Source organism: Rhea pennata, chromosome 16 (assembly GCF_028389875.1).
Source record: "Rhea pennata isolate bPtePen1 chromosome 16, bPtePen1.pri, whole genome shotgun sequence".
Lineage (NCBI taxonomy): Eukaryota > Metazoa > Chordata > Aves > Rheiformes > Rheidae > Rhea > Rhea pennata.
The window spans coordinates 12,112,527-12,136,158 of record NC_084678.1 but is presented as its reverse complement, the minus strand read 5'-3'; the positions used below and the strand labels follow the sequence as shown (position 1 = coordinate 12,136,158).

At 43.7% G+C, this 23,632-nt stretch overlaps 1 protein-coding gene across 1 annotated transcript in view; it reads left to right on the top strand.

The window, feature by feature from the left end:
- The window catches only part of BMP7 (bone morphogenetic protein 7), a 43,501-nt gene extending 30,018 nt beyond the window's left edge, over nt 1-13,483 (top strand). Inside the window, exons 3-7 of the mRNA XM_062589196.1 lie at nt 5,465-5,613; nt 9,639-9,836; nt 11,076-11,227; nt 11,698-11,808; nt 12,895-13,483. Of these exons, the coding sequence (XP_062445180.1) occupies nt 5,465-5,613; nt 9,639-9,836; nt 11,076-11,227; nt 11,698-11,808; nt 12,895-13,044 (760 nt within the window). The 3' untranslated portion in view covers nt 13,045-13,483. The remainder of the gene's footprint in view (nt 1-5,464; nt 5,614-9,638; nt 9,837-11,075; nt 11,228-11,697; nt 11,809-12,894) is intronic.
- The last annotated feature ends 10,149 nt before the right edge of the window (nt 13,484-23,632 follow it).

The following is a 23,632-nucleotide window of genomic DNA, read 5'->3' as shown; positions in this document are numbered from 1 at the left end:
AGTGGGGAGGGAGGGGAAGGACAACAGACGTGTGGGCAAGGAAGGTATGGGAGGAGGGCTGCCGTAGGACTGTGTACAGAGGGTGTTGCAGATGTGCCAGGGAGAGGCCCAGGGAGATCCTGGGGCCCTCTCAAAGTTGGAAAGTCTGAAAAATATTTTCCTAAGCTTGTCTTTGGACAGCTGCAGCTGACTTTAAGCAATGACACCAAGCAAACGAATCTGGATACTGCTTTTTTTTTTTCTTTTTTTTTTCTTTTTCTTTTTTTTTTTTTAATCCAAACAGATGTCTTCCAACCCCAGATTTCTTCTCCCCCTCCAAGGATGCCCTTTCTGCCTTCTCCCCAATGTGCTCTGACCTGGATGTGAATTGCTAATCCTGTCCCTCAGTGTCCCCCCAGCCCAAGTCCTTGAGCTGCCTGTTATTAAATTTGTCCGCTTGCACCATGCCTGTGACCCAGGCAGCTCCTCGAGGGTTAGAGTACCAGGCAAGAGGATGGGATTGCGCTGCTGACATCTCAGCTGAATCGTTACATGCTGAGTCAATAAGACATTTAGTGCATCTATGCCCTAAGTGTTTCCCACTTTACTGTGGAAGTGAGAGGGTTGTCCCGCATTTTCAAAGCAATTCAGTTTCTGTTACAAGCTGTCACAATACGGTTAGCATTTAAAATACCACTATATCCATAATTCCTCAGACTATCAGGTAGAGATGAAACCTCAGATGCGACGTGCCGTTTGGGCTGAGCAGCTGCCCCCAGCACGTGCAGCGGGTGGCCATAGCCGTCTGTACCAACCTTGGGTAAGTCACCAGGGCACCAAGTGTGCTAGCAACAGGGAAAGTCAGCATGTTACAGAAAGCCACTCGTCTTGCAAAGTAATGAAAATTGCTGAGCGATGCACCTTCTCCCCTCCTGCCTATTGCCCTTCCCATTCATTTTTATTCTGTTTGGAAGCGCTCATTAGTGTCTACTACTGCTTGTCAACCAGCAGCTTGAAGTGAACAGAACTGAAGAGGGGGATGGGGAAGGGGAATAGAGAAAATAAGAAAAAACAAGTGCTTTTTGGTAAAAGGCTACTCTAATCAATATAAACTTTACAGCATTACAGTTTAGAGTTGTAGAGCTTTATCTGCTGTTCTGTCTTGCTGCCGCTGGATTGCCAACTCTAATTTTTACACTGAGTCTGCCTTGCTAGTCTGTGCACTTCTTCATGCACCAACTCCCTGAATCAGGAGAATAGATAAGATACTCCATTTTATATGCTTTTAGCATTTATGGCTGGTGAGATAAAACAGAAAGCTATAACCAAGGTGCATCGTAAAGGCCAAAACCAAAACAAGCCCCCAAAATGCAGAGAAAAGTGAAGAGCCCATATCTACTATTTTCATGATTGCTAATCTTGTCTCTTATCTTAAAATTACTAGGGATGCAACACTGCATGTGATGGGTGTCCAGGAAACAGCATTTGTTTATGGACGCCCAGGAGAATCACCTACCAGGCTGGCAGCCTTTGAAATAATTCACTGAACTGCCCAAGTTTCTTGGCAGAGTACAGAAACATGACTTGTACAGGAATACTTAAATGGATGTACCCAAATGTGAACAGAATAGGATTTCTAACTTTTACATTTCTTACATCCCTTGCTTTTGTCTTACTTTTATCATCACACATCACTTTCTCATCTTTGTCTCCAATCACAGCTCCCTTGCCTTTTTACTTGACATTTTTACTTGCCTTTCGTGTATTTTGTCTCCCTTTATAGCTTTACTTTTCCACACAAAAGTCATTCTTTCCAGTCCTCTCCTTTTCTTGTCAACCAATTACCTCTGATTCCCTTTCTTTCTGCATTCGTGCAGCACCCCTGGTTGCACACAACCTCCCCACCCAGCCGCCCTCACTTTGCAATACTTGTTATTTGACCTGGAGTCCAGAAAACATCAAATTTACTATGGAAATTTTGTAGACCACATAGCAATTATGTGACCTTCAGACACATTTTCGGGAGTGCTTTCTAGTGGGAGGTGCCTCTGCTTCCTGGGGTCCAGCATCAGAAGCCGCTAAAGCGATCAGCGTTTGAGAAGTGCCAACCTCCTGTCCTCAGATTAGGCTTGTATTGACAGCCAGATGCTTGTGAAAGCTGAGCTGAAGGCCCCAAGTTTTATTATTGCTAAAGGCATTGACACTCACTCCCACTGATGTAAGTACTTTGAACACTGAGCAATTTTGATACAGTCTCAACAAAACATACTTGTGGTCTGAGTCTAGATTTCATCATTTATGTAACTCTAATATAGACATCAACCTTTCCACGTCCCAACTTAATGTTCTGTAAAATGAGGATAATTTTCTTTTCCCTATCTCTCAGCCTGGTACGAGTTTGTCAGATGGTCTAAGTTCTCCAGTAAAGGAACTGAACGCAGTGCCATCAAACCAAACTGCTTTTCTGCCTCCTGACTGTAGATCTGTTGTTCACATTGCTCCAAGAATGCTCTAAATACATGCACAACTCATAGATAAGGCACCAGCAGGTGAGATTTTAGGAATAAATGGTATAATAACCAGGACAGGCAGGATGGATAAAACCTGTTGGTTTGCCCTGGAAATGTTTTCCCTTTATGCTTAGCTCTTTATTTAAATCTAACACTCAAAACAGTTATAATAGTTAGACATAACTAATCTTGACTCATGTAACAACTCATTAGATGGGAGCCCTCAGAAGAAATTTGGTTTAAGGTTAAGCAGAATAGCATTTCTTTGCGTTGTTTATTATGACTTGTCCAATAACGATGTCTAAGGGGCTTTCTGTCTACTAGCTAGTGATTTATTGCTGTTTTGCCATACATCTTTCGGGAGCAGGGCCTTTCTTTTAAAGGAGAGGTTGTTCTTTGTAAAAGAACAGGAGGTTTCTCTTTGTTGGAAAGGGCACCATAATCTCTTGCGATCGCTGTCAAGCCTTGCTTCCTGCGCCTGGCCACTGGCGGTGGGGCGCAGTGGAAAGCGCTAATCCATTTTTGCTGTGAACTTCTCCAGAAAGCATCGGACACAAGGCCTTTTGGGGTCTGAGTGTGTGTAGGAAGGACGCTTCCCTTCAGTGGGTCCCTTTGATCTCTGGCACTTGGGCTTCCCCTCCAGGCCTATTGTTTGTGCATTGCTGTAACTACAGGCAAACAAATGCATTATACAGTATCTCAGCCTGACTCACCCCGGTTCTTGGTGCGTCATGTTGTCTGGTTACCCTGATTGCATCATGTCAGAATGGGAAGCTTAAAGGCTGGTTTTTCTGAGTAATAATATTGCAGTAGGCAGCAGCTTAAAGAAAAGAAAAAAGTATTATTGCTATTATCTTCAACCTGCAAACTGCGAGGAGGAAAAAGAAAGCAAGCCAAGTTGCTATGAACTAAACCTTGTGTGAATCATGAGTTCCAGTCAGGGGGCATGCTGAAATGATGCAGTATGTTAATATAAAAATCTGTTACTTCTGGAAACTTGGACTCAGCCCCTGGAATGGGCCAAATGCGTCCTACTCCCTCATCCCTGACCCCTGTGGGATGCGTTTTGTTCAGCGTGTTTAAACAAGGGGAGGGAGGGAGGTGTCTGTAGGGCCACATCACGCCTTGCAGGAACATGGCCTCTGCTTTTGGGTAGGGCCAGGGCAGACAGTAAATCTGTCCCCCGTTCAGAGGTCAAGGATCTGATGTTCCTGTAGGTGGTTTGCATGTGGACTAGTCATCTTGCTCTTTATCTGCAGCTGGCTGTGGTGCCTTGGTGACATGTCCAGCCTGTGCCACCAGTGGAGCCGACAGAGCTCCCAGTGCAAGGCTGGACACCTGCAAAGAACCTCTCACCGGCGCCTGCGCCGTGGCTCTAGCTCAGCTGCCAAAGCGCCCTCGGCGGATCTCCTCTCCGTTGGGGAGGAAGAGTCGCAGCGGGCTCAGTTCTGCTGGTATGCCTCTCCCACAAACCAAAGCCTTTTTTTGTACGTTTGTGAGGGAGCTACAGAATCTCACTCCCGTGTGTGTTTGGCCATGTGGCCACGTGCTCTGCAGGATGTAATGTCAGACATTTAATTTCATTTAAACTAGTGCAGAGCCAGAGGTGGTGACATCTATTAGCTCAGGGAGGAAAGCCTGGCCCGCAAAGGTCGGGAGGAAAGCAGCGTAGTGAAAACATTGCAATAAAACTCCATTTCTGTTTCGAGTCTATTGCGTGGGACAAAAGTCTCTTAATTTCTTGGTATCTCATAGTGTCAAGAATCCCTAAAATCTGGGAGGCGATAGCCTCTGTGCCAGCAGCACTCTATCAGCTGGTATTTTCTGCAAACAAAGGGCCCTGGGTAAGTTAAATTAGAAATACATATTTGCACTGACAAATCAATAGTGAGAAAATTAATAAGGCCCTCCCCTTAAGCTTTGAGGACGTGATTAAAGGGTTTTCCGAGGATATTTCTTCAATCAAAAGGATAAAATTACACTTAAACAAGTTATCATGTTTGCACACTCAAAGCACAAAAGTAGCTCTTTCAGAACTTGTCTAGACACTTCCACAGGGTTTCTTTGTTCTTCTTGTTGCTTCTTATAAAGACAAATATACCATTATCCAATCTGGCTATTATTTTCCATCCAAGTTTTATCTCTTTTTTTTCATTTCTGATAAAAAGAAGATTGCTTCCTTTACACGACCTGTCTCTTCTCAAATTGTTAATTTACAGAAATTTTCTGGTAAATGTTTTGCAAGTCCAAAATAATTTCACTCCTCTCTTCTTAAATACATGATATTCTGTTTCTGATCATTCTCAGCTCCTGGTTTCAGTTTTTGAACCAGAAAAATCCAACAGCAGTCTATTAAAAATTTAAGCAACAAATTGAAAGGAAATTGCCACCCAAAGTAATGCTGACCTGTGACTGTGCAGAAGGTTATTGCCTCAATCAATTATCTGTAACCTCACTCAAACAAATTTAAAAAACCATTATGTATGTTAATATATGCACAACAGTGTTCCAGCTGGCTTGCACCAGTGCTGCAATTATGCATAGAAGTCAGGAAATTATGTGTGGAAAGGATAATGAGCAGCATTGTCTGCCCAATTACTGAGTTTGCATATGCAAACAATAATTTTGCGAATTTATGCCTAGCAAACTTTTTTTTTCCTCTCTCAAGTTGCATCAGCAGCTCTAAGATTAACTGTAAGACCGTAGTAACTCAAAGCTGTTTCAACTCTGCTTCAACCCATTCTCCCTTTCCTAAAGGGGAAAAAAAAGCCCTTCGTATGAAGGTGAGGAGATGGGAAAGCATGCCAACACAGCCTTGGCATCACTGGAGTATTACTGAGAGGGTCTACGAAGCGTGTTGCGTAAAGCATGTGGCGAATAGAGACTCCAATGGAAAATCCAAGTAACTGAGATTGTGTTTCTTTTTCCTTCCTTTTTTTTTTTTTTTTTTTTTTTTTTTTTTTTTTTTTCCTCAGAGATTCAGATTTGTTCCTGCTTGACTCTCGAACAATCTGGGCTGCAGAAGAAGGGTGGCTTGTGTTTGATATTACTGCAACCAGTAATCACTGGGTGGTGAATCCACAGCATAACCTGGGCCTACAGCTCTCCGTAGAAAGCATAGATGGTGAGTTCTGGAAAATAGCATCCATCAGTGAATCTTCAGCTCAAGTAGAAGTTTCCAACCACAGCTTGGCTTAATGTACTCAGTGTATTCCCTTTGAACAGGATTTCTTCAGGATATTTTTCTTGACTTTGCTTAAGATGCAAATAATTATTGAAAAGCTTAGTCTGTAGATACATTTCAGGTTAAGAACATACTTAAATGCTTGAACAGACTGGTATTCAGTCATGATGGTATTAGCTATGTTGTCAAGTTATGCATATGCTGTTGGCTAACTTGCGCATAATGTTAGCAGACTTCATCTGAAATCCTGGAAGTTCCCACGCGGCCCTTTTTCACTCTCCTGTGCTTATGCTGCTGTGTAAGCAACTGTCTGCACTGTTTTTTCAATAACATTTCCTGCTCAGCAATTAGAAGCATCCAAATCATGAGGTATGTTTTAGGAAAAAAGGGCGCAGTGAAGTCCCTTTTATGCTTGTCTTGTCATGCTCTGTGAAACCACCATTTTTTTTTTCTGACTGAGACAATTCACATCAAGGAGAGTGGAAGAAAAATTGCTACGTGTAAAAAGATAAAGCTGAGAGTTGTCAAAGGCTGGTGTCATTTGACTCAGAAATCCCCTCAAATGCAGAAAACTGCTTAGAACCATTTTTACTTTCTCTGTGGCAGCAGCAAAGATTAGTAAAGTCATGCCTGACCGAGACTCCAGGTTCTGCAGCATGCCTGCAATATCAACCCATGACAACTGGAAACTCGTGGGAAGATGTGATTCTGCAACAGCTTCAAATGGGTGCATTTAGAATTAGGGTAGAAATTTTCCTAACGAGGCCTTACCAAAAGGGTCGTACTACTTTATCTTTAAAGTTAAGATTCCTACTGTTCAGTTGGAGTCTTGCACCAGTGAACTAAAGCCCCCTGCATGCTCCGGGAGGTGAAAGGCATCTCAAGACCCCTCTCTAGAGCTGCCTGGCTGCCACACAGGAGGAGGATTATAATTCAGCCTGATTTACAAGATAATCTTAACTCTTAAGGCTAAAATAGTAAGGCAAATTAACAGTCAAGACAAGCTTAACCCATTTTCAAACACTTAGCCTTGTTTGCAGTTTGCAGTTTGCTTGCTAAAGGAAATAGTTGGAAGTATGTCCACAGCCACATTGTATTCATTCAATTCTGAGTTCACACATAGGAAAACCATTGAGGCCCTGCCCAGAGTCCACAGAAAAGCGATAGCTGAAAGATGGTTTAAACTTAATATCTCTAAGTGCTATAGAAACTTCAGTGTCACTCTGTCACTCTTCTACCGATAAAGCCTCGTTATCGCTCTGTCTTGCTCTGTCTGTCAGTCCTTACCCAGTGGTTTTACAGAAAACGTCAGTCACTTCTCTCATCATTAAGGAGGAAGCCAATAGAGAAAACCCCAAAATCTTTTAAAAGAACTTCTCAAGAAATCTTTTTAAAGAATTTTTCCAAGAACTTTTAAAAAATGTAATTTCCAAAGATTAGTTTCATGAACATTTTAAATCTAGTATACGGCAACACTGCCAGAAAAACAAAAAAAATCCCACCTTTCTCCTCATTCTGAGCCTTGCTACTCCATCTCTGTTTCCAGCATCAAACAGGACATTAAAATCAAAGCTTTGACACTTTAACTGGCTTAAAATGTTCATGAAGCATCACCCTGCAGTCCCTGCCAGCCCACTCCTGTGCGTGTTTGCTCGGCTGCAGCGTCGTGCTTCCCAGAAGGTTTCTTTTCCAGACATCATGCACAAGCCGCTCCAGACATCCATCAGAGTAGCCCAAAAGTTCTGTATTTAAATTAGAAGAGCCAACTGCAATCTTTAGAAAGTGAATCCAGTGGCTTGCCTGCTGTAACAGAGTTCCCTGACTGCACACCTTTGCACTCCCATTTCACCACCATACACAGAGATTTTTCTTTTCATTTTGAACAGCAAGGACATGGCCTTTCTTGCTCCCTATGTTTTGTTTTGGATTTGGACCAACTTTACACTAACAGGAATGCTGTTACTATACCTGGACTTCGTATGAAAATCATATGTCTGCAAACACAGTAGGATTTTGATGCAACACTATATGCTTGGGCAAAACTGAAAACTTTCAGTGATATGAAATTATGAAGCCAATACAAGCTGTATAAAAAATTATGAAGTCACGAGTGCTGTCCAGATGAAGTGACACAAAAGTAGTTAATTAGTTTAACTGATCTTTGTATTGCTTTATAATCGTGCTAGATAGGTCTATCAGCATGCATAACTAGGGTGGAATCAAGGGGTATTTGTCAGAAGCAGAGAAGCTCAACAACAAGCAAAAGAAACAGTCGAATGACTCACTTGCCTCCAGCAAGCTCTCAGCCCAGCGCCTTGCGCTGCAGCAGCACATACAAACAACTGGCCGTTTGGGTTTACTTGGTTTATCATTTGAGATCCTATTTTTGGTAGTGTTCAAAAAGCAGCTTCATAAAAGCGGACAAAGCTGTGTCCTCTGATTCAAGAGCACAACTTTAGTTCTTTTGGAAGAAGTTTATCATTGATAAATGAGGACTAGATGCGTGTCTTCATGTTTAACCTTGCCTTCTGGATGTACAGAAAAGTTAGAAAAAGCATGGATTTCTCCCATTTTTTGTTAACAAGAAATAGGCTACTTCTCATACAGAGCATTACATACCTTTTCCCACCATACTGGTCTTGAACATGTTGTTAAATATAGAAATCGTTGGTCAAATTATGCTTATTGCTAGACTAATGCAAATCCATTAAACATAGCACTGTAAAGTTGGGTCCCTTCCCTGCATGCTCACGTACTCTCTAGAGACATGGCAAAGGTAAAATAATTTATACTAGAAAAAAGCACAGTCTTAGATACACTTGTTAATTTAAACAACTTCGGGATGCAGAAAGATTTCTTTGAAGGGACAGGAAAAAGCCACATGTACAGTATTCGTGGAGTTTAACTCCTTTGGCTGAACTTGTTTTTTTGGAAAACAAGGCTTTGATCTGACAGAGCATGCGCGCAAGTGGAACTGCTTACATAGTTAGCATTAGCTGCTTGCTTAAGCACTTAAATGTTTAAAATACAAACTGGCCAATTTTTTTACTGGGCTGTTGAGCCCCACACCTGCTTCCCTCCTCTGGGCTGGCCTTTCGGGGCTCTGCTAAGGCTGCGTTGGCTGTCCTTGGGCTTATTTGATTTGTGGCTGACAAATGCCAGCTCTTAGCTAAGGGAGCACAAAAGCCATTAACGTAACTTTGACTTAGCACCAGGACTCAGTAGCTTGCAACAGAGTAGTTCTAGGTATCGCCCTCTGTTTGAGGACAGCACCCAGCCAGCCTGCGGTACGGAGCAGGGAGAAATGTTAAATTAACCTCATCTTTCATAAGTAATGGATTTCATTCTACAGGGAAACCACTCAATCATCTTTACCTTCCCGCTCCCCCACGAAAAATCCAGCATGAAAGCACCGTGAATGGTGCTGAACGCATTTGCGACTAGATTTGCAAAGATACACTAGTGTTGAGCATGAAAGATACAGCAATAAACAAAATGTTTCTGAAAAGCTGAACTATTTGCTTTTTCCAGCTACAGTATATCTGGAACTCTGTCAACATTTCATACAAGGCATTTTTATTTTAAGTTAATAACCTTCCAGTGGGAATTTAGTGTTCCTATGGGCTGAGTTTTATGGTTCCTTTTATAGGATCACTTCAAATTATAGGCTGGTGAACTTAAAGAAACCCCTCTAAAGAATGCAGGAAAAGCTAATGCTAAGCGGATTTAGAGTAAAATAATTATATGTAGGAGTATTTTAATATAACTTTTACACGCAGATATAAAATGCAGTTAGCTGTGCTGAGCTGCTCTCGTCAGGAGCGGCTTCGTCAATTAAGCGCAGTCCCGCAGTCGATCAGTGCTAGGAGTCAGGCGTGCAAGCTCGGTTGCTCGCTGCCATCGCTACGCTTGAGGAAGGCGCGAAGTTACCGCAACCCCTCTCACCTGTCCGTTTGGTTATTAAGGACAAAGCATCAATCCCAAACTGGCTGGTCTCATCGGGCGGCACGGCCCGCAGAACAAGCAGCCCTTCACGGTGGCCTTCTTCAAAGCCACCGAGGTCCATCTCCGCAGCATTCGCTCCACCGGCGGCAAGCAGCGGAGCCAGAACCGATCGAAAACGCCAAAGAACCAGGAAGCTTTCCGGGTCTCCAACGTGGCAGGTCAGTAGGGTTTGCCCAGCCGCGACTTCCAGGCGACGGGACAAATCTCCACTGTCTGGGACGGGAACGGTCTCTCCTATGGGCAATACGTTGTCTTTTTGGTATAGTACTATTTCTCTGTTGTTAGTTTGAAACTATTTAGAGATTATTCTAAAAAGTCAGGAAAATGGTGTTTCTTTGCAACAGTTTTAAAGTTAGGAATTCCCTAATTCAGTTAAAACTAATGAGCCAGCCGAACAAGTAATCGTCATTTCCCCGCTTGAAATAATTCTAATACAAATTATTTTTGATCATTTGATACTTGCTTTAATCTAATGAACTATTTCAGTTGATCTGAATCAAAACACTGCAGATTTCCAGAGTTTGTGATTTTAAGTCTACCTCCCCCGCCCTGCTGTCCAAACTTCAGAAATCTCAGAAGTTTTCACGGAAGAGGAAAATCCTTTCTTTGCTCAGGACAACCGCAGCTATTCCGGGGGGAGCTGCACTTCCTAATATGGAAGAAAACTCTGCCAGGCATTTAAAATAGAAACGCAGCCTAATTCCGAGATACCTCAAAATAACGGGCCTTCGGCGGCCCCGCCGGTGCCAGCCGCGGGGCAGGACTAACCCTGCGGACGGCAGCGGCGTTCCCGGCGCGCAATCCGGCAGGACGGGGCACGGCCCACGTTAGCCGCGGGCCTCGGCACCCCGACAAGCCGCCTGCCTCGAAGAAGTAATCTCTAATACTTCTGCTCGAGCCTCCGGCTCAGGCGATATGTCGAGGCCAAACGCAACTACAGCGCTAGTCACAGTTGTTCAAATCCACACTTCAGACCTGCCTTTTATTCTTCGGCGTCTCCACGGAGCTTTTGCCACCTATTGTAAGTCTGGGATCCAGATTTAGCTGCACCGAACAACACAACACGTCTCACGTTATTTCTGCGTCACCACGTTGCTTTGGGGGGGCTGAAGGTGCAAGCATCCCCCGTGATGCACGCGACTCAAAGAGAGCTGGGAACGCAGAAAACAGCGAAAGCGGGCTATTCCCCACCAGTCCTTTCACGGGTTCTCTTTTTATACAGTAGATCACAGGGATGTGGGTTTTGCCAACATGAGTTAGAGGAAGCCTAGGAAAAAAAAGATTGTGCGAAGCCAGGGAAGGCCTGGAAAGCTCAGGCAGCCAGAGATGTGCTTTTTATTGTTGTTGTTTTTTATATGCATTGAACCTAGCCATTATTTTCCAACTAAACCAAAAAGAGGCAAGTCCTCTCTGTCCTGCCGTGCACACCGGCGTGCGGCGGGGCCTCACCATGCTTCCTCCCGCCCGTGCAGAGAACAGCAGCAGCGACCAGCGGCAGGCCTGCAAGAAGCACGAGCTCTACGTCAGCTTCAGGGACCTGGGGTGGCAGGTAAGGGCCGCTGCAACCCCTCTGTCAGGCTGCTAGCGATACCAAAGACTAGATCTCTATCCCTGGGGAGGAAAAAAAAATGCGTGTTGCCTCCAGCAGGTTTAACGAGTGGTTCTGCAAAGTTGGGTATTCCAAACTTGATGTGAGACTGGCTGAAAATTCACCACGCGCTTAGGTGAGAAAGCCAAGAAGACACTGCTGAATAGCTGATAAAACTAAACCCTAATGTTCAGCTACTGTACAGGTGTGTTTGGAAAGCAGGATAGGTTCCTTCAGGAAGAACAGCTGCTTTTAGGGATGTAAAAGGGTAGCATTAGAAAGGCTAGCTTACCAGATTTTTATTTTTCAGGTTACTGTAACCCATATGCAGACATATGAGTTGATAGATTTACATACCATTCTAGTTCTCATTTCACTGAGCAATGTTTATATCTTTCTCCACAATCTTATTTATCTTCAATTTAATCAAGGACTGGATCATTGCTCCAGAGGGCTACGCTGCCTATTACTGTGAAGGAGAATGTGCTTTCCCGTTGAATTCGTACATGAATGCTACAAATCACGCCATTGTACAGACACTGGTAGGTGCAATTTAACTCGTATTATGGAGCTATTTCCGATAGGTGCTACTCAGAAGTAAACTTGTGCAAAAAAGTTCTCTAAGCTAACGAAAAGAGGAAGGTCTGCGTTAGCTCATTAGGATGCTTGCAGCATCTGGCTAAACATGTCTAGCCAAGTGGCGTGAATTAATAGCTGGCTAGGAATTACCCTGTCTTTGCTGCAAGCGTTGACATGCTCTCTCTAGTTTCAAGGGGCCCTACGATACACATTTTAACGGTATAGTCCCACTGCAAAGGGAGGAGAGAGCAGGCTGTGAGACCCAGTATCGGCATCACTTGGAAAAAGCCCGGCAAAGAGCCCCCGCATGCTGTTGCCAAAAGCAGATCCAGGGCAGACTGAGGAAGGGTCAGCGAGGCTCCACGTTTCACTGCTCCATGGATATATTTATCTTGTGAAAAAGAGCAGGGTGCAAAGGAGCAGTTTCCTCTGCGCAGTTTGGGCTCCTCCACGTTTTCATCTCTGCCTTATTTTGCATTAGGTGCTTTCTTGTAGATGCGTAGTGATATTGCAAAAAGCATTAGGGAAACTAGAAATGCCTACATTTCCACGGGAAGAAATTTCTGCATGTTTTTCCCCTGAGAAATGGAGGTTTTTTATTTACTTTCTCCTTCTCTGCAGAGTTTCTGCAGCAGGGAGCGCGGGAGCTCCGGAGCCCCCAGCTCCCACGGGGTTGTGGGCGCTGCCAGCTGCCCAGCTGCAGAAACAGAGCCCCAGCTCCGCGCTGGGGCAGGGTTTCACACACAGACCCGCCTGCACCTCATGCGGAGTTTATCATAACTGGTACACTGCTGCAAAACACTGACTGCTTTGACAGATGGGAATTTTCTAATGAAAACCTGCTTCACTGAAAGATTTCCAACGAGATGGGAGCTGGGTGTGTGCAAGCATCGGCCGCGGTACACGCGGGGGACAGCTCAAGACACTGGTGTGCAAAGCCAGGTGTTTGAAACATGTTGGTGTGAGCGTTTGGGAGAGATGGCAAAGACAGACATGGGGGAGGAGAAGGGAAAGGTAAATCTTAACACGCCTCTACTTTCCCTCCCTAGGTTCACTTTATAAACCCGGAGACTGTGCCGAAACCCTGCTGTGCTCCTACACAACTCAATGCCATCTCAGTGCTCTATTTTGATGACAGCTCCAATGTTATCTTAAAAAAATACAGGAACATGGTGGTACGAGCATGCGGCTGTCATTAGATTTGTAGGAAAGGGGGGGGAAAGTTGTTTGTAAAGAATGTTTTTTTGTATGGATATGTGGGGGAGGGGGAAAAGGTTAGAACTCCAGCAGTGGACTTAAATCCCAAACAGTTTTTAGGACTCTGCTTCTGAATGTTCAGACAATGGAACAGTTTCTGGATCTGAGTGGCATTTGAACACATTTTGTTTCAGTTTGTTATAGACAATGAGCTTGTAAACTGAAACAAGCCAGAGAAACCATTTAAAAACAAATCTGCCTTAAAAATTGGCTCCTACAATACATACTTCTGCAAACGAGTCTTTCTGAAGATTGCAAACTCACCAGTATCCGTTTTGAATTAAAAAAGAATAATCTATCCAAGGTGAGAATGTGGTGTGACTAATAAGCATGTGTAGTTCCTGTAACACACTGTTTGCAATAAAATCAGTGAACAAAATATACCTGGAGTGAACAGGTATTTTGTTAGAGAATTATTACTTCCATTCCTCTGTTTACTTCAATCTCATAAGCAGAAGCAAAGACTAATTACATGCAACTTCCAGTGATAGCAGTAGCAAAAGCTGTATCTGGATTGATTCAAGTTCAAAGGACAAATAAGTCTAAAAATACCCCTAATTTGCAAGCAAAAAAACAGAAGAAAATAATTCCAAAGAACAAGATTTTTCAGGTATAACTTTTCTCAGCAGGAAAAATAAAGTTATTCTAGGCACCAGTAAGAGTTTGCTCTGAGTTTAAAAGAAGAAAGCAGCAAAACATTAGGAAACGGTGATTAAACTGAGTATTTAGCTGAGGCATCCCTAAACGTTTTTGGAGTTGCAAAAGACGGCGAAAGATCCTGCTGCCATTTGGAAAATACCCGTCAACTTCAGTAACTAACAGAACAAGTTCCAACACACTTTGGAAAACACGGAGATTTGGGCTCAGGAGGTCCCATAAGCTGTGGCTAGCACGCAGCACTGCATAGACTCAGCAAGGCACAAAATGAAGAACTTCAGTTCCCAGGGTCAGTATTTTTTTTTTTTTTTATAGAAATCCTGCTGCATTATCATTTTCACCACTTTTTTTTTTTTTTAATTCCTTTTAAAGAGCCACATCAGCTAGCTGGAATCAGGAGCAAGACAGCATCCCCTCAAGGCTTTTCTCCTTTTCTTTTAAAGTCATTGGTTACACAAGTGTCTTATTTATGTAATTAAAACTCAATTAAAGTTTTTGTGATAAGAATATGGTAGCAGCAACCAGTCACAAACCAATTGGAAACTTTGGCATACTTCGCAATTACAGAAGTAGGACTGGTATAAATTGCCCTGGGGAGAGAAAAAGAAAATTCTGTCCAAGAAATCATCAGGTCTTCAGCATACCTAACTCTAAATCTCCAAACTTCAAACCCAGAAACCTCCCAGAGCCAGGTGCGAAGGCGAGAGGGCGCCGGGCTCGCTCCCCACGCGGGCCTGGCCTTCCTCGGACGGGGACTGGCGCGAGGCGAGAAACGAAGGGAACCTCACGATTCCGGAAACCGGTCGCTATTCTTCTTCCTTTAAGTCAATGTTCAAATCCAGACCAGATGCCTCGCTTTAAAAATAATAAGGAAAAAAATTTGCCCTCTATGCAATAAATTGGAAACTTGGTTCCGAGGGTCTAGTCCCAACGTCATTTGAGGCAACGGGCGCTTTCCCGCCGGCAGGTCCCGGCGCGGGCGGGTTTCGGAGCGGGGGCCGCCGTGCCGCGACGCCCCGGGCTCCAGACCTGCCCCGGGCTCAGACAGCGACCGGAGAGCTGCCGAGGGCCACGCGCCGCGCCAGCGGTGCCAGCCAAAAAAAAGGATTAGTTCTTCTTGCGGGTGCTTCAGTGCTGGTGGTTGCTGCACTGGCGTATTTGCAGTTTTCATGGGGACCACGGTATCTTGCTGTATAGGATTAAATACTATGTGGGGACTGCTTTTGGGTTTTGTTTTTTTTCTTATATACATAATAACAGGATTTCTGTTGCTAGGCTTGACATCAGCTTCACTGTTTGTACATTTTTATGTAAATAGTTGTCACAAAAGCGGAAGAAGAATTATTTATTTCCATCTCTGAATTCCTTTTCAGTCAGATGCAGGAAAAGTGATTCTCAGCTCCTAAACACATTTGTTTCCTTATTTAAAAGATATTTATTAACAGTTGGCAAAAATGCATACACCTTCCTGGTTCTTTTCATAGAGCAGTTGTCAGAAGCCTTTTGTACAAACCAGTAAAATAAATCCTTGCAACTTTACAAAAGATATACCAACAACTTGTGCACCTGTGTGGTTATTCTGACTACATTCAAAGCAGCTTTTCGGCTGGGCAGTTTTTCTTACCTTGCACCCCTGTTTTTACATACACCTCTCTGTACTGGCCAAATCAGCACGTATCAGCATCTGATGCAGTCTCTTCAGTCCAAATTCAACAGAGAGAATGTGAAAAAATATGAAAATGTTTTGCAGACTGCACTGCAAAGATCCATGATTGAATTATAGTGCAGCTGTCAGCAGCTGTTTCAAAGAAGCAGGGGGTAAATTAGTTCTGTTTACTGCTAACATAGTTCAGAGATTTAGTCATCCCAATAAAATTATAGAGGCACAAGAAAGGAAAAAAGAAAATCCAAAGGAACATCAGCCAAGAAGCTGACATTTTCTAATTCAGATTCTTTTAGCATATTTCAGAGATGCTGCTGGCATGAGGTTTCCTACTGTGGATACCACACCGCATTGCTATGGAGGCAGCTGAAGAAAATCATAGTCTAAATCCCTGTATTAAGTAAACATTATATCTTCAGGGCATAACAGCAATTTTTGGGTTCTTGTTTACTTTGAACTGTGAGCAAGGTTGTGCCAGTTTACGTAAATGTATTTGCTGATCCAGAGGATTAAATCATCAGCATTTTGGAATTAAACTAGTATCTTTCACAAGCGATTACAAATTTATAAGTAAATTTGCTTCACATGCCAATCCAAAGTCCAGCAAAGTGTCAGTGAAAAGACCTTTGTGAACCGAAGTGGTGCGTACTCAGGTTTTGTATGCCTGGACTGATTTGAGGAGGATCTCCCGGTAGTTCTCTGTATGGATCCAATTCTCCTCATCTAGGACCAGTGCAAGTCAGAGGCTGTTCTAGCAAGGCGGGGTGGGGGGGGAAAATCATTCTTCATGGAAATGATCTTACTATAGAGCAGCCAACAAGCTTTACCACTAACTTCAACAAGTCCAGCCCTATATCACAAAACCTCAGTTGGTTTCTAGCTCTGCCACAGCTGGCTGGAGGCGCTCGGCAGCGGCGTTCCCAGCCCGGGAGCCAAGGCTGGGCGCAGCGCTACCGCCGCTTTGTCTCTTCATCTACTGTTTTGGAAGAGGAATTCTTGACGTGACGCTGTACGTTGCCATAAACTGGCAGGGCCGTAAAACGCGAGTGAACCAGCTTCAAAACTGCTAGACTTATCTGAGTAATGACACTTTAAAGCACATTTAGAACCTTTTATAGATCAGTTATTCTAACTTCCTTCCAGGCCAAACTCAGGATATCATGTTTGCTTAACTGAGAAGCTTTAGCTCTGTTCCAGGACTGACAATAGGATCTTTTGGTCCTTAAGCAGTAAACAGCCTCTGTTGCTGCCAAGGTTCATATAATAAAAGATAATTTAAGTGAGCCTAAGGGTGATTTTAAGATTTCTGATTTTTATGGAAGTGTCGGTAGTAAAGCCCTGAAAGGGAGAGGGAGAGCAGAGCTAGCCTGAGCAGAGCTCAGTGGCAGCGCTGCCAAGGACCACGGGATTTCCTCCGCAGCTCTATTCAGCCCTTTCAGCTCCACCTGCAATTGGAGCAGACACTTTCTGGATGAAATAAAACCGAAAAGACTCATCTTAGTTCAAGATTTGCATCCTCAATATATTTCCATCCAGATACCCTGCTTGCTCACTCCCATTGCTGCCATGGACATTATTCTCTGTATTTAGCCAAGACTTTGGAGAGAAATTCTGCCCAATTAAGCAAAAAAGGAGCCTGTTTGAAGTTTTTATTTATCAGGCAATGATTGACAAGAGCTTGAGGCAAGAACTAGAAGCACTTTATACTACAGTCATTCATTACCCAAGTACAAAAGCAACACAAATGGGTTATTATGGTTGCTCCTAGTTACTCAGCTTTAAATGAAAATATCTATTCCCTTTTTCTACTTAAGGCAGTAGATAAAGTTTATATTCCTAAACCAGCACCTAAGAAAGATCAAAAATTTTAAAAACAGATGTCTGATGTGTGGATTTGTTTCATAGTGTGCAGACCTTCATTTTCCTAGGGTCTATTTGCTGCCTAGGCTGTAGGAGAGGACTTTCAGTTTTAACGCTTTGAGTGTTAGTTGGATATGAAGTTTGCCACCTTAATACAAATGTGTCATTCTCCCTAATTAACAGAATCCTGCTGTTAGAATGAATTCCATAGGTGAAGAGAACACAACCTTTAGACAGCTCTACTCAGGTTTTATGTTTAAAAAGAAAACCAGACAAGTCAGACTCAGATTCATCCCTTTTTCCATTAGGGAAAAGTACTGAGGAAAACAGGAGAGAGAAGGGGGCTACAGCCTCAGTCCCACAAGCCCTCAGAAAGGTAACTTCTCACTTGACTAACCATTTCAACCATTTGTGCAGGCACAGTTAAGCATTTAACCATTTGCAGGATGAGGCTCCGCATGGGGCTGCCTGAATCAACCTCACTCTCAAAGAGGTGGCCTGCTTGGCTGCAATAAAACCCAATTCCCAGCCAGTATGTAGTAATTCAGGAAAAGGAGCATTTGCACGTGGGACCAGAGGGACAGTGGCTGCATTCACTGCAGCATCCTTGGTCTTGTATATAATGAGAATCACGCATGAACCCTTTCGGAACCAGAAGCTGAAGGAAATTCAGAAGTGGTAGAGTTAGCAGCATGGTGCTGCTGACAACTTTGCTAAAGTTCTTAGTGTAGGCTCCTCCCAAGAAAGCGTGTAGGGGGACAGCAGGACTTCAGCTGATCCATCATGCTTTAGTGCATCAACACCTGTAGGTCAAACCCAGGCCAGTGCTAGATCTCCAGACTGGCCCATGAAGGTTTAGGAAGTCACTGGGATTGTGGGATACAACACGCGTCTCAGGAGGCCCCAGGAACCTTTCCTCCCCTGCTCTCCTCCCATCACCGTGTGACCTCTCTGCTAAGGCCCAGAATTGGCAGTGGCTAGACACTCACAGTGACACGACGTGAGGTGACCTTTGGCTGGGCTAATGAAGGTAAACTATTCCAGGCTGCTGGATTTATTCCTCTGTTATTTGTTGCTGCTGTGTCAGGTGCTTCATATAAAATACGTGGAAGTGGAGAAATCTGGTGTCTGGATTCAGTTATGAAGGGTCAGAGCTCAAAGATATCATTTCTCAAGTCTCAACAATTTAAGCCATTTTGTTCAGCATTTATAACAAGCTGTAGACAAGAGCAGAGAGGTCGCTGGCACTACAGCTGTCTGTGGCTTGTGGAAAAATACAAGACACAGCCAGAACTAGTCAACCTCTTTAAAAGCATTTCAGCAGTTGCTTAACAAGAACCAAGTCTTCATTTTAGCTTGCATCTTACACTATACACCAAGCACACAAGAAGGGAACACACACTAACATGCTCCACCAACCTAAGACTGATAGATCAAGAGTTTTGCTTGTTTCAGTGATTTGCTACCAATGCTGGCCAGTGTTTGGATCCTAAACCTAAACTCCAGATCCTAAAGTCACTGAAATTTGTTGTTCTTCCTTAATAGGGATATGCGATCCGGCTGAGCTGCAGTTCTAGGACTTAGTTAATTACTCCAGGACCATGTTTCTTGAAACCTCAGGGCTAACTTTCAGAGCAGCCAGCAAGGAGAAGCAAGGCTTTGTGAGAAGTGTGCAGCTACTCACTTCACAACTGTACAGTCAGATGTTAAAACCCATCTTGCTGGGTTCCCCTGAAAACCCTGCCAGCGGTTTTGGGGAGGAGGAACATGACACTCAAGGAGGCTCTGCCTCCGTTGACTTGGAGCAACTTTAATCAAGAGTTCTTTTTCCTAACAGCAAGACAGGCTTCTTTTTTTTTTTTTTTTTTTTTTTTTAAATAGAGATATACATAAGCAATTCCAAGTTCAGCCCATCAGTTATTTTGGTTTCACATGACTACTGAGAAATCAACTGTAAAAGCTGGTGGTGCAGTAATATACACACATACCATGCATAGAGCATGGAACTATAAATACTGGCAGGGAGTCTGGTTTAAGAAGCTGCAGTGAATGTTGTGTCAGAACAGCACTTGGAGCACCCTCCCCCCTCCATTTCCCGAGATTTATATTGCAGGGGGTGAGGAGAGAATAAATCCGATTTTGCTGGAATGTTGCCTACAACTTCTCAGCCATAAAGACTTTATTTATGGCTGTTACACAGCATGAAGGATTCAATTTGTCCTTTGTTATGAATTTCAGTGGATCATATAACTGTTTATTTGCAGATTTTTTAAAAAGTTAGGATTTTTTGGTTTGCAGGAGAAAATAAAGCTCTTCATAGCCATTCCAGTGGGGATGTGCTCAAACCACAGAGACAGTATGGTGGGGTCCAGAAGTCTTGCAGTTTCTTCTGGGCCTATAGGCGACAGTGAGGCAGGGCAGTAAAGGGCATTTGTTACCTCCATCAGTCAGGACAGGCTAGTGTGCTTGAGGATGGGCTCTAGGCTGAGGTGCTGCAGCCCAGCCTCCACCACCTCTGTTCCAGCACCTCCTACGTTAAAAGACATCTCCATCACACGAGGAGGGAGTCACAAGTATCCTGCAGAGAAGGGAGAAGGACATGAGGAGCTGTGAACTGGTGGCTGGCAGGGCTGCTCCCAGAACTCAAGCTGGGATGGCCATCTGCTGCACAGGGCCCTCAGGCAGGAGCTCCAGCTTCATCACCTCTGCCCATCATGTTGCTTGGTTGTGATCTCACCACAGGTTCAGTTCTCAGTCAGGTAAGACAACCAGTTCACTCAGGGTCCTGCTGGGAGTTGCTTGTGTTCAGAATAGCTCCAGCAGCAAGGGAATAGTCAGGTGCAAAAGCACAAGCAGTCCAAGGCACAAGTTCTCTCCAGCTTTGTGAGATGTCCTGCTTCAAGTGACAGCTGAGAGCAAGGTGCTCCATAAGAACCACAACTGGAGAGAGCTGCACACTGTCAGTGACACACAATGCTTTGCAACTTGATTACTCTGCACTGGCAATGTGGAATCACTATGACAATCTTATTAAATAGCACTTGCAAAGCTTTTGCTCTTCAAAGTGTTTCTATTAGTATTTGTTAAGAAGGAAGATGACTGCATTTTCATTCATCTATTTCATACATATTGTCTGGCTCCGGAATAAGCCTTGGGAAACCTGTTATTAGGAAAAGATGCAACAGCCATAATTTAAGTAAGATGGAAACTCCTTCCTGTGAGATGTGGGAGACTAACATGAAATTAAGCCTGTAGGTCAACTATGTTCTCCAGACAGGAGTGACAGTCTTGAAAGGAGCAGATCTGTTCTTTTGCTGCAGTACTTCTCAGACAGTAAACAAAGAAGCCTCTCTGCCAATGCTGCAGGATACTGGAGTTGTTTTTGCTTCAGTTTCCAGACCATGAGTCAGACATACTCTGATGTCTTCTCAGACTTGTCCTCCTTTGCTTTCTTATTATGAAAGGAAGTATAGCAAGGAATTATCGTGGCTGTGCTCCACCTACATCCTTTTGAAGAGCCTGGGTAGATGGATCCCTAGACTAGATCACAAGGACTATCAGCATCTAGGTCAGTCCCTGGCTGTAGTGAGCAATGCAGGATGGATATTCAGTTCAGAGAAGCCACAGAGTATCTTCAGTCTTCTCTCATCACACCACAAGCAAACCACAGCAACTCCAGAAGATTTTTCCATAGGTACACAGGGACAAATTAAAAGCCTTTGGCACAAGCTACCAAGGAGCTGTGTGAGCTATAGGCTCTCAAGAAGAGATCATGGGTACACCTGGACAGTGCTGTGTATCTGGCTGCAGATGGTTTATTATGAGAGCATGTTTTTCTAGTTAGGCTCAGACACTGAAGATAATGCTTTCTATTCCATGTTACCAAGGCAAGCACTAATGAGATTTGTAGTTTTCACAGTTCCTTGATGGCAGCAGGACATAATCCTCCCATTGCTAGGGAGAACAGTAAACTTGAGCACAGGCTATCCAGCCTCTAAAGCCCTTAAGAAAACAAGGATGACATCAAGGATTGTTATTGGAGAACACACCTCATGATGCTATTTTGAAGAGAAGCGATTTCAGATAACGAAAAGTCCCCCTGATAACCAGCAAGGAAGGGTAGATGACCAGAATTGCCATAGGGTTGATCTGGGATAGCTACCAAGAGATAAGGGCAGAACATTGGTGTGCCACAGACAGTCCTTATAGCTCACTTGCAGTAGTGCTAACTTCCAACTCTTAGTGCTGGACAAACGAACACTAGAACTTCGAGCCATCTTCCTGAACTGCCCGAAGCTTTCTGGCTCTTAGCATGCTTTGGCAAGGCCTCAAGGCTGCTGAGCTTTGGATACCTTTGTGACCATGTATGTCTAGATTTTTAAATATATATTTTTAATAAAAGTGTGTGTTGTGTGTAAATATATATACACACACACACACACACACACTAAAAATTAAGAAAAGTAAGAAAACTTGACCATCTCCCTGAGAAATGGGAGATTGAATTTCTGTCTTGGTTTGGAAAACATCTTCATTATCACCTACACATAGTGCCTAGAAATTGGGGGGGGGGGGAAGGTGGACAGAGGGGAAGAAAGAATCAACCCAACTTTCCTTTTGCTAGGCAGATTTCTGTGTAGAGAAGACAACTCAAGCATTTCTGCTTATGCCACTAACACCGAGTTACATAGTTAGAGAACAGCAAAATATATGCAGCAGATACGCAACATATAAGGTTGCCAAAACACATGCTACAGTGCTTCCTCCCATGCATTGACAGGCATCACACAAATAGGAGCATGTGGGCCCTCTCCTGCAACCTGGGCTTCTGAGAGCCTTGATGCTTCTCTTGTGCCTCCCCACTTCTGGAGCTAGGTGACAGCAATATTCATTTGATTTAGTTTTAATATCTCCTGAAAGCAGCAGAAACAACCCAACACATAGAAACTATGGATACCTGAACCTGTTTGCATGCTTATTCAGAATTCAGCTACATTTCTGTGACGTTTTATTACACTGCTGACACTAAACAGCTCAGCTCTTCCCTGCTTATCTCCATGGCAGGCATTGCATTCAGTCTTCAGTGCACTGTGTGGACACAGAGCAGACGTTCAGAAAGATCATCCTTGCTGCATGTTCGACTTGCTCAAACACCTACAATTCCTGTTGCTTAAGACAGTAAGAAAGTGATTTTAGATCATTTACTGTTTGATTGACAGTAATGCCCTCAACAGCCCTTTGATCCAGGTTCAGCATCCCCAAGTCTTGTTAGCCCCTATGTGCTAACATACTGGTTGGTTGGACAAAGGAATGGCCTGTCTTCCCACCTCTGTGCCCCACCTCTGAAGGGAGGGTAGGATTAAGTGACTTGCCAGGGGACAGACACAAGTCTGCAGAACCTGGTTCAGGAACTCAGCAGGCTTTCACACTACAAAACATGTTGTAATATAAGACATTAAAATTCAACACTCCTCCCTCCCAGCCTTCTTTACAAATGAGACTCTTCTGGGGAAAGTTAACAGTACTAGATCAATACACATCCCAAAAAACCCATTAAGATACAGTTCTTCCCTATTTAGTCAAATTAGGGAGAGACTTTCTTTACAGTGGTGACTGATAAACAGAGTGCCCTATGCTTTAAATCTTCATCTCTGGTGCCTGTCTTAATTGCTGCTTCCAGTTTGTTTTGGCCCCTTTTAAAACAAGCAGCGTAAATAAGTGCATACAGAGAAAGGTGTTTGCCTCTGATCCATCTGACCAGTAATTTAGGAGGAACTTCATTCACAGTAGACCAGACTAGCAACTGAGAGCAGCTTTAAGATTTAGCCATCTTTCAGAAACCAAAATATTTACCCTGTTCTATAGGGCATTGTCTTATTCAGCTGCCAAGATTGTTCATTTTGGCCTACAACTCACAACACAGTAAAGCACAGCCACCACCTGAAGTTGTTGTGGTCATTGCATCCATCTCATCCTTAAGAAAAAGCCACCACATCTTTCCAAGCCTCAGCATACTGGGGAGCAGATGCAGACAGTCCCGAGGGCTGCATCCCACAGCTCTGCATGGTGCCTTGGCTTCTTTCAAGTCTCATTTGACTTCTTGGTGTGCAAAGGACCCAAAACTGCCTGGTTTATATGAAACAGCCCATGCTCACAACAGGCCGCTGAGCTCTCCCCCCTCGCACCATCCATTTTATATGCCTGTTTACTTGATTACAATAACACGAAGAGTAACATCAGAAGTTCTGTGCTGATGGGAGTGGAATTTCCTCAGTCGAGTTTATTTTTAAGTGACACATCTAGAATACTAGATATCCACTGAGCTATATATAGATACGGCTAAATTACAG